The 12,143-nt window shown below is 34.2% G+C and overlaps 1 protein-coding gene across 16 annotated transcripts in view; it reads right to left on the reverse strand.

Annotated features, from left to right (window-relative positions):
- strbp (spermatid perinuclear RNA binding protein) overlaps positions 1-12,143 on the reverse strand; it is a 192,272-nt gene that overhangs the window by 43,831 nt on the left and 136,298 nt on the right. For all 16 annotated transcript variants that reach the window (XM_021479265.3, XM_073914466.1, XM_073914464.1 and 13 more), the window contains exon 6: positions 11,073-11,217. In XM_021479265.3, coding sequence (XP_021334940.1) covers positions 11,073-11,217 — 145 coding nt within the window. The remainder of the gene's footprint in view (positions 1-11,072; positions 11,218-12,143) is intronic.

Raw genomic sequence — 12,143 nt, forward strand, 5'->3', positions numbered from 1 at the left:
AATGGCTAAAACCAGCCTAAAAGAAAAGAAAAGGCTGGATGAGGCTGCTCAATTAGTGTTGGATGTGTCCTAACCAGGTACGCCACAATACGTAAGCAAATCTCATCTTGCTCTCTGATTGGTTTAAAATCACACCGTCTCATCAACTTTGAGGATTATTATATCTATAAACTGATTATTATGAAAGCCTACAGAGTTCAACTTTGTATATAATGGTCATTTTCTTATTAATGATTTGTGAATCTTTAAAGGTGCAGTAGATGATTGTCTTCACAGTTTTTGTTGTGCTGGTTGATAGTCTCTTCTTATTTCAATAGTAATGATTAAAGTAAATTATCTAAATGTATTTATAAGTATGTTTATATTCTGGGTGAGCTATAAGACAAAAAAATATTTATCCAATTAAAATTTCATGGGCTGATAATTCCCACAATTCTAATAAGTAGCTAAAACTGTCTGTCAACAAATGTAGATTTGTACATCAGCGCACCCCTCTTCACACAGATCTGCCATTTACGCGCAGACATGTACGAGAGAGAGAGAGAGAGAGAGAGAGAGAGAAAGAGAGAGAGAGAGAGAGAGAGAGAGAGAGAGAGAGAGAGAGAGAGAGAGAGAGAGAGAGTAAGAGGTAAAATCAAATGCTGAATCCAAATTTGTAAAAATCTTGAATCAATATTGGAGTTACTTTTGTACACTGGAGGAAGGACGACACCATGGCTGAAGTATCTTTTTTAGACAGGTAATGTTCTGTTTTAAAAGCATTTTAGTCACGCGAAGCTGATGTAGATTGTGTTGTTACGAATGGGTTATATGCACTGAAATCTTCATCAGCCACTGAAATCTTCATCAGTAAATAGCTTATTCGGTCTGACCTGCTTTACTGAGCTGAAGTTGGTTTTATATTTACATCACATCGTTTCATTTCTGAACTATGACAACCTGTGATGCGCTCCCTATGCTGTGTTTCGTGCTACTTTAAATATTCAGTCTGAAATAGCATGTAAGTATGGCTTAGCATATAGCTTGCAAGGCATAGCTACTTTAGGACAGAACACATGAGACCAGCGATTCTTGCATGCATGAAATATTGCACATTATGACAAGTTTTGCTTGCTACACAATTGAAACGTGCTAGATATAATACAGTTTTTTTGTTTGGAATAGTAGTATCATAAAGTACTATGAAGTTTTCTAACTAACTAAAAACATGATCTAGCAGGTTGTCTGCTGTCATATTTACCCTAATGGTACTCACTGCAGAGCCACATGGGCAAAGCTGAGCTCCAGCAAGGGGAAGATTGAGCTCCAACTCCTCCTTGGTGCACTTCTTCTGCAAGTGATGTCACTGGGTGATTTCAGGAGGTGTGGCTTTGGATGGCAGAGGAGGGACTGTGTTTTCAAAGCTATTATGCCAACGGTTAGCATTTTTGAAGATCACCTACTGCAACTTTAATAGTTTTTATATATTTAATAATAGTGTGTAACTTTCACTTAAACTGTACCTTTTTCCCTTCAAATTTGTATTTACTTTTGTAATATCTATACATATACATTATAATTAAATTAATTATTAATGACATATAGATATACTGTATCACCTATAAAATTAGAAAGACCTAAAGTTTATTTAATTTAAAATACATTTATTTACTTACCTTTGGCTTAGTCCCTGAATTATCAGGAGTTGCCACAAGGGACTGAAGCACCTTTATTTAAAATTCTATGATTTTATTTTAGATTTTTATTCCTAGTGACACAAACACACTTGACTTATGGCTTAAAAGTTTGAAGTCTGCAAGTTTTTTTTATGTGTTTTACTGCTCAGTTAGTCTGAGGAAAACAAAAAGAGTAAAAATACAATAACAAAAACATTCATTTAAAATAATGTTTTTAAAAATAAAGACATTTCAAAAATATGTTTTCGATTTGAACGCATTTAAAATGAGTTATTCCTGTGAATACAAATACTACTTTAAATTTGTCTTTAAATCTGATGCCAAACTTTTGAACCAAAATATAAAGTATTGCAAAATAAAATACAGCACTAATATTAAAAACAACTTGCTTCAGACAAAATGCTTCGGCGGACAAATGTTCTTAATCTCTTCACTCAGTATTTTATCAAGAGCAGAAGTATATTTACCTAATTCCCTGCATCGTGCCTGGTTAGGTTTTTTTTTTTTTTTTTTTTTTTGTCAAAAGCAGTGACACAAGCTAACAACTTCAGCGAATCAGTGCCAGTTTGTGCTTGGATTGACACTGGAATAATGAAGACATGCAGTGGGTATTGTTATAGGCCAGTCACAACAAGAGAAGAGATCACTCGCACACAACACACACTCGCATCTGAGTTGTCAGAACATTATTCTTCATCTCTCCCACCCAAACAATACATAAGGCTCAACTAGCTAGTCGTTTTTCCTTCCATAGGCTCAGTATGTGAGAATCTACAGTGCGTTAGCATCGTATTGTGTTCCTCCAACAGACAAACAAAGAGATAAAAGAAAACAAAAGCTGCCGCAGTGTAAATCCAGGACAAGGTCTGCAGGTGTTCGGGGTATTAATCACGAGGAGATTACATGACGATAACCGAACCATTAGTCTTTCATAATTCTTCTCTGGGTTTTAATCAGAGCAGCCCAGCTGACGATGAGGAAAGAGGAAGATCTGTCAGAGTGATCGAAAGCTTTAGACCGCCCTCTAATCAATAACACACACACAGAGAGAGACCACAAAAATCAACATCAATCCATCGTTTATCACCTCACAAACGTCCAAACATTCAAAAAACCGAGATGAATGTTTTTGTGCATCCATAATTGAATCCTACAAATCTGCAGCATACCGGCACAAGTGGCCATAAAGTATGACTTAAACTCTCAGGAAAATAGCAATTTAGATCTATCAGTCAATCCATCTATTCATATATTTAGAGCTTTGCAAATTATTATATAAAAAAGTAAGGTACAGGATTCCACTTTAAAAATCCTCAACCATTTAACCATTATTCAACTTCAACAGAAATATAGAAAAACTACAGAAAGAATAAAAGACAGAAAGAAAGAAAGAATTAAATAAGGAAAGAACTAAATAAAAAATAAGGTAACAAATGAAAAAAAGAAAGAATAAATAAAAAAAGAAATATCAAGTGAAATAAAGAACAAAAAAACTGAATAAATAAATAAATAAGTAAATAATAAAAAAATTAAAAAAGAAATAACCAACAAAATAAAAAAAGAAAGAATAAAGAAATAACAAGTGAAATAAAGAATGAAAAAACTAAATAATAAATAAATAAGAAAATAATAATATCGAAATAAAAAAGAAAAAACAAACAAAATGAAGAAAGAAAGAATAAAGAAATAATAAGCAAAAGAAAGAAAGAAAGAAATAACAAACAAAAAAGAATGAAAGAAAAAGAAAGTCAAAGAAAGAACTAAGAAAGAAAAATAAAAGAATAAAGAAAAAAAGACTTAATATGCAAAATAATGAAAAACAAAAGAAATAAATAAGAATAAAGAAATAATAATAAGCAAAAGAAAGAAAGAAAGAAAAAAAGAAAGAAAGACAGAAAGAAAGAACAAACGAAAGATATAATGAAAGAAAGTCAACGAAAGAACTAAAAAGAAAAAATAAGAAAGAAATAAATAAAAAAAGAAAGAAAAGAAATAAATAATAAGAAATAACAAATAAGAAAGAAAGAATAAAGAAATAACAAACAAAATAAAGAAAGAATAAAGAAATAATGAGCAAAATAAATAAAGAAAGAAAGAATAAAGATATAAAGAAATAACTAAACAAAATAAATAAATAAAGGAAGAAAGAATGAAAGAAAGAATAAAGATATAAAGAAATAACTAAACAAAATAAATAAATAAAGGAAGAATGAAAGAAAGAACTAAATAAAGAAATAAAAAATAAAGAAATTACAAACAAAAGAAAGAAAGAATAACGAACTTTAAAAAGTACCAAAAAAGACAAATAGAAAATAAAAAAATGAAATAAAGGAAGAAACAATATAGAAAAAAACAATGAGAGAAATATAGAAAAAACGATATAACTAATTAAAGTAATAATTGGCAAAATAAATAAATAAATAAATAATGAATGAAAGAAAGAAAGAAAGAAAGAAAGAACGAAAGAAAGAAATAAGAGAAGAAAAAATAACAATATAAATAATAATAAATAATGAACGAAATAAATAAATTAATTAATAGACAAGAAAAAAAGACCAAATAAAAGCAATTTGAAAATTTGAAAATAAAAACTAAACTAAATAAAACAGTTAACCAAAAATATATGTTTTATTGAAAAAATAAACATTTATCCTCTTCTTTATTGTGCTCACTAATGTAAAATATGTATTACATATTTTTCCTGCTTGACTATTTGACATTTGCATACAATTTAAAATAAAATAAATGTACAATTGTAAACGTTAAAATATAAAAGTAAAAAAAATAAATAAAATAAAGCCTACTTTTAGGAATATTCCCATTTTTGCTTTCTGACATTAAAATGACCTTGTAATCCTTAATATTGTACTACAGTTTAAAACAATCTAATACAGTGATTTCCTTAAATCAACATTAGTGGACAAATTACTGTCAAAAATACTAGAAATAAAAAAACTGAATTTTTGTAAACAGAACTGAATAATACAACAATATAAAATATTGATGATCTAAATACATGCGGGAGGTTTTTTACTTATATTAATTTGAAAGAATGGCAATGTTTCTTTTTTTTATCTTTTTGATTCATGGAATAATATATAACTATATAAAATGTTTTTTTTTTATTTTTTATATCATACTGTTATATGTGATTGTCAGTGTCATTTCATTCATGTGTGTGTGTGTGTGTGTATCTAAGCTTATGAGTTCTGGCCATCCCAGCCGGTCCTGAGATTGAGCCGTTTCTCAACAGGACAGGGCCCTTGACCCGCTCAGAGAAAATACGAGGTTCTCCTGTCGAGATCTACAAGCAATCGCTCCTCCTCTCATCCGTCATCCCTCACTCCAGGGCCAGTGTCCACATCTGACACCTCTGCTGGATGGATGAGCTGTGTGTGCTGCCACCACTATTGATTCCCTAGTCCGGATACATTCTTTCATTTCTCTCTCCCGCTGCTAACAATCTACATCAAAGAGGATGGCGTAGGGAGCAAAGCAACCAGAAAATAAGTGCTTGTGTGTCAGAGAGAGGGAGATTAAGGCAAATTGGCTTTAAGGGGATACTCCACCCAATTTAAATAGAAATAAAATTTTCCACGCATCCATAAACTGTCCCAAATGTATAGGAGTCTAGTTCTTGTGCTCGTAAAAAAAAAACAAAAAAAAAACATCAACTTAAATAATACAGAAGCACACAGTAATTTAGTGTTGTTTTCCCCTAAAATAATGGGGTATATGCACACAGACTTTTAAATTCAGTTCGCCATTTTCATGGCTTCTGGTTAATTGTAATCCCATACAAAATCACAGCGTTTAAGATCTGAGTTCTTTAAAAAAAAAAAAAGAGTGATCTTCACTGCTTGGCTGAGATATGATATAAAGTGGATATCATACCAAACAAGAAGCACTGCATTAAATAATTTTTTTTCCCGCCATGTCGTTGAAATTTGAAAATTCATTTTACTTTAGTATTTTCAATGGAATTTCTGCGCTAGCCTGCTGCTAATGACAGTGCCTGCATTTAAACGGTCTTTCATCTCTTTTTATGATTTAACAACCGAATAGATGCTTAAGTCTATTTAACTGGATCTATTGTAATTACATTACAACATCGATGCTGTAAAAGGAACCTTACGAAAATCATAATATAAAGCTTTCATTGGAAGTTTATCATTGGTAGAAAAACACTAGCTGTGCATATAGCCCATAGTTGTATTTACATTTAAAGGTAGGTTATTATCGTAGGCCAGTAGGAATTACAGACGTCACAATACTCAATATAACATTAAACCGTTCAGTATGACCCTCACGGGTCAGTACGCTTATGAATATTCACTTTTTTTCACTGGTTTTGGTGGTGAAAAATCTACTTTTCAAGCAGTTTGGACAGACATACGTGTAGATATAATATTTAGACCGTCATATTAGGGTGATATAAACACACCCAGTCATTTTTTTTTTCAATTTAACAACAATTAAAACTGTGGATCAATTGGAGCAGTTATCAGGCTTACCGCAACTTGACATAGGAGTGCGGTCCCCCCGCCCACCAATATTGATTAACATCTGCGTAATAACATGTCCGGGTAGTCATGTGCATAATCATATCAACAAGACAGGACGTGCGCAAAGCAACAGGGAATAAAAGGTATCTTCAGTTTGCTAGGATCATTAATCATCATCAAATGTGATCAAGAGTGAGTTTAAAATGTTTTAAAACAGTGCATGTGTGTAATAAATTACAGCAATTTACTTCAGATTTACTTCATCACCTATGTGAGATCTTCTTCCTTTATTTCTGTCTGTTGTCTGAGCTGAGCTGAAAAATACATCAGGGCTAGTGAGATCACAAGGGCTTCCGGTTACATGCTTTTATCATGTGGATACACCCTGCGCAGCAAAAGGATGTGGCCAGAGGTGCTATAAATGATGCCATCCAAATGCTGCTGTTTCCACAGAGCTTGTTCTATTTCTTTATTTAGGCTTCCAAAGGACACGACAAAAAGAGAGAAGTGCTTACAGTTTAATGTTAATTATGTTCTAGAGAATTATAAAAATATATATAGCTAGCATTTGACAAAGGAGAACTTCCAAAATCCCAGTTCAGTACTGAATTCGGCTAAAAGCTCCTCAAAGGAGCAGCTCCATAAATTGTTGGATAAAACACAGTAGTGGTCGGTTATTCTGGTGTAATTTGAACAGGAGCGGGCAGTCTAACAATATAGCACTCCTGAGTGCCGACGTTAATTTGGAACAGCATATCTGTGATTTACTCATACTTTTTCAGGTTTACAGCGCATTTATGCTGTGCAAGGATTGTAGGCTAAATGTCAGTTTTGGCCCCACAAAGGGCCAAAACTGACATTTAGCCTACAATCCTTGCACAACATACAGTTTTGTCTGTTATTTCTCTCTTTTGGTAGTGCCCAATTTAAACGTGAGATTTTGGAAACCAGATCTAAATTTAGCAGAAATGGTTGGGTCGGGTAGAAAACTGGGCGGGTTGAGTAAACAAAAGCTAAAATAAGGCGGAGAGGTTGGGTGCAGTATAAAACCTTGCAGGAGTGGGCTGGAGTGGGATTAAAAAATTGTCCCGTGCAGATTTCTACCACACATTACATCAAAAAACTTTTCTTGCATTCACGTCTTTTACGGGCAACATTTACTTCCTGAGATTGATTTTCCTCTTCCATTTTTATCTATTTAAGGACAAATTATTTTTAGAATTCTTCAGAAATCTGCATAGTGACCCATATAATAGCACATTTACACCCTCTCCAGTATTGAGTCTTGCTACTGCCACAGACGCGCACTCAAGCATATACAAAGATCTGCAGCCTTCCAAATCACTGGCAAAGCATTTGCATATCTGCATAGAGCCACAGAATGTACAAGGGTGTGTGTGTGAGGCAAAAGGTGTGTGTATGAAGGAAAGACAGCGAAATAAACACATTTTACATCATCGCAGCTCTAATTGTTATTGCCTAAATGCCATCCTTTTAAGATACAAACCAATTCAGCTGTCAAAACGGTCAGTCACGGGTCATGGCACCAAAAACTCTAATAACAGACTGCCACCCTGACTCTACTCATGTGCTTAGCGCTCAAGTGCTTCTCCATCAGCAATAACCAACTCTAATTGCTATCAGACTTGATGCATATCAAAAGAGACTTTAAAACCTGAGCAAGAGTGAACTAGAGATAATTCACCATAACAAAAACAACATACGGTACAATTCTGCTATTCACTCACCTTTATGTCGTTCTAAACCTGTATGACTTGCCTTCTTCTGTGGAATGCAAAGAAACTACAGTAATCCAAAAAGTGCCACTTTGTCAATGCAATTGCAGTCATCAAGGTCCAATGTAACTTTGCACCCCACTGACTTTCACAGTATGGACTACTCTGTTTTGCAGAGTGCTTAAAATGACAAGAAAGTGAGAAAATATTGACTAGGTATGCACTAATATGGAAAGGTTAGCCAATACTGGTAACCTCTTATATTCAGATAGTGATAGCCTATTCCCCTGAAGGCAACATTTATAGCCCTCTTGTCTAAATTGTTTTAATTTTATAATTTTCCCAAGTGCTTTTTAAAAGAGCAAAGAAATGTTTAGAGATTTTCCCTTTTTCTCTTCTTCTAGAGAAAGGCCCAGTCCCAATTCTATTTTATACCCCTACCCATTTCCCTTGACCCTCGAAACAGAGTGTGAAGGGGAGGGGCTTCAAATTTAGATAAGGGACAGCACTACAGCACCTGCACACATCATCATATGTCATCGCAATCTCTTGCTTTATATGAGATCGACGATGGTGTTACTATATCAATATAATGTGGCAATAAGATCATGTACTGTGCATTTACACTGTGGCCATATTCATAAACACATGAAAACAATATTAACCTTATAGCAGAGGTCATTCTCAAAAAAAGGTAAAAAAAGATAAAAAGGTCATTCTCAGCTACTAGACTTATTTCATAAGGGTATTCGAGTGTCATCGAGTGATAATGTTGTGGGACAACTATACAAAAGTTATTATTATGGATTATAGATACTGAAATTTAGCGTTTTTTTAAAGCATGACAGTAAAACACGAACGCGGTTATGAATGTATTAAAACATGTGCTTGTTTGTTGTAAAATTTCATAAAAATGACAAAAAATACTAACTTGGGCATCATCCCGATTTTAGTGTGCAGCCATTTTGCCGTTGTGGCTGGTGTATTCTGGGAAATGTTCTTACCCCTTGGTTTCGAGTTTGCTCCTAAGAAATCTCCATTTCAAGGGCTATCTAACCCTTCCCCTAAGCCCAACACCTTTAACCTAAAGATAATTGGGACACCCCTTCACATGAACGCACAAAGAGGGGTAGTAGGGGTAAGGGTAAGGGCTAAGGGGTAGAATTGGGATTGGGCAGAAGTTTTAATCCTTTTAGTTTTGCTGGAATAAAAGTAGATTTATATCTCTTTTTTTTAAGTCTTACAATTTCAAAGGTCAATATTATTAGCTCGTTTACATTATATATAAATATTCTATCTATCTATCTATCTATCTATCTATCTATCTATCTATCTATCTATCTATCTATCTATCTATCTATCTATCTATCTATCTATCTATCTATCTATCTATCTATCTATCTATCTATCTATCTATACTATAATATTTTAATTTTTTTCCCAATTGGCTACAGAACGAACCACTGCAGTGCTAATTTCCCAAGTTAACCTAAATAACCTAGTTAAGATTTTAAATTCCACTTTAAGCTGAATACTAGTATCTTGTAATATATTTAGTGAAATAGTGTGCACTGTGATGTCATAGAAAAGACAAAATAATTAAGAATTAGAAATTGTTCGAAATTCGACTATTACAGTTTGTTTACAAGTGTGTTGAAAAACTTACAATTTCACAGGAAGGGTAATAAGAATGCCTTCAACTATACATAGAGTTGAAAAGAGGGGAAGAGGCCAATTAATATACAGTGGGGAAAAATATGTCGCCATTTTTCTCAGAAAACATATTTCTAAAGGTGCTGTTGACTTGAAATTTTTCCTGAATGTTGGCAACAACCAAAGAAATCCATATATGCAAAGAAAACAAATCTAATTAGCTTACAAATTAAGTTGTGTGCAATATAATGAAATGACACAGGGGAAAAGTATTAAACACATGAAGAAAGAGGGGTGTAAAAAGGCAGTGAAAGCCCAGACAGCAGCTGAAATCTCAGTAATTCTTCAACAACCCTCTGCCCTTCCTTATTGTAAATGAATATTAGCTGCCTCAGTTCAACATCTACATTCCCAGGATGATTACGATGAATACAGGAGGGAAATTTTAGCAAGACAATGATCCAAAATACAGCCAAGGAAACTCTCAAATGCTTTCAGAGGAAAAAAATCAAGTTGCAGAATGGCCCAGCCAATCACCTGACTTAAGCTCAACATAAAATACAAATTAAAGATCAGATTAGATAGACAAGATCCACAGAAAATTTCTACACTCTGTACATCCCGCTGTAAATGGATTTTTAATTTAAAACCTTAACTACAGCAAAACCATTAGCAAATTGTAATCGTAAAATATCCTCTTTTTTTCCTTAGTGATGAACTCCCACACTGCCAACATCTTGTCTTGTCCACTACCCTTAACATTTGTAAAGGGTGATTCTTCTGTGTTCGACGTGCAAAATGTAAAATCCATATTTTATCTGCTTTACTATACTGGGCCAATAAAGACAACAGTAAAAATAAACAATTACTAGCCAGAACTAATATGGTCACCAATATATCCTGTATGCCTAATAATGACAGCACTCTTCCTAATGATCGGGTATCCCTCTAACAGAGATGAAAGACATGAAAACACCAGCCACATGCCAATGGAATTACACCCAAAATGCACTGGGCTGCTCTTTCTGTGCAGGCCGATAGCAATATGGATGACATAACGCAAAAACAGTCCTGCTCTACCTTGTTCAAGACTAAATATTCGGTATCACCCTGTAACGTCCCATTTCATTAGCAAACAGCATTTCTTGTTTTCTTTGAGGGAGTTGTGTGTCTTTTATCTCTTTGTGTCCACTCTTTTACACTCGTCCCGTTAGCGGCCCTGCGGGTCAAGAGTCTGACAGACCGCAGACCATTCAACCTGCTGCTGAATCAGCTTTCTTTCTGTGTGTGTGTGTTTTGACTATGAGATGAGTCCAGTGGTGTGTGTATGTGAGCTTTGTCTGAATGTCCCTGAGAGAGTTCTGAATGCAGAGTTAAAAAAAGGAGATTAAAGCTTGCTCTACTAATGGACCACCACTAAAAAATGCACACACAGACACGTTCATCCATCCCTCCCCTCACCTCCTGCTAAGAAAAAAAAAGAAAAGACAGAAACCGCAAACCTTGCTCCTCGGTCTCACAGTCGTCTTTAAACTGCGGAGAGGTGAGCGTCACCTTCAGCGTGAGCTTGGGTTCTGTTGTGGTGCAGACTAAGATGGCGGCCTCAGGAATACACTGCTGTACCTCATACTTCTCCTCCGTCAGCTTCTGCAGAGGTCAGAGGGTAAAAGTGTAAAAACAAATGACTCTGACTTATTTGCAATAATGGCTTTATAGTAGTTTTGAAATAGTTCTTGCTTAGATCAGTTTGATTTCAGTTTAGACTAGTTAAACTTTTTTCAAACTAGAATATAAATTAGGTTAAAACGGGATTGCCAAAAGTATAAAATTCGGTACCAATAGGTTCATTTGTCTCTAACATTTGAGCAATGTTGAGTGCATTCCTAAACGTGCGTTCTTAAAAATTTCTGTACTAATTGGTACCAAACTTGTTACTTTTGACCAGTTTAAAACAGAAGGAATGATGATTTCTATGTGTTTGTTTTGGCTGGAAAAACCTTTTACCACAATGCAGAATGACAACTTTATGAAACTCATTCAGATCACTTTGTTTTCAGTTTAAACTAATTGAACATGTTTACAACTACATTTAACATTTGGAAATGATTTGATGCACTGTGTAATCAGGGCACTCCAATCTGCGACTAAGTGGCTGGGTTTTTATAAGTTTCAGTATTAGTTTTAGTTTTTTTTTGTAAAAAGGATTTTTGTTAGATGCAAGATTCAAAATGATCAGAATAAATATTATCTTAAAAAAGATCCTCTCATTTGAGCCCTCAGTTTACTCGCGCTGCAGTTGCTCAAGTTTAGTTCAGTCACAGCAGGCTGCCATGTACTGTTTGTGTTAGGGTTACCTGCTGAATCACGCACGTGCAGTATTATCAGTTCGCCGGTTCTCAAATCTGATCTCTGTGTACTGTTCTAATATCTGAATAACTCAGGAAATTGATTTATTTCGAGTCAGAGGGGGGTATCAGGCTTGTTATAATACAGTAAGTAGTTTGTAGATGAATGGTTACTGAAGACGCAAATTGTTTCAAATGATCAGTTCAATTTGGCTAACTTTTTATTGT

This window comes from Danio rerio, chromosome 10, assembly GCF_049306965.1.
Source record: "Danio rerio strain Tuebingen ecotype United States chromosome 10, GRCz12tu, whole genome shotgun sequence".
Taxonomy (NCBI): domain Eukaryota; kingdom Metazoa; phylum Chordata; class Actinopteri; order Cypriniformes; family Danionidae; genus Danio; species Danio rerio.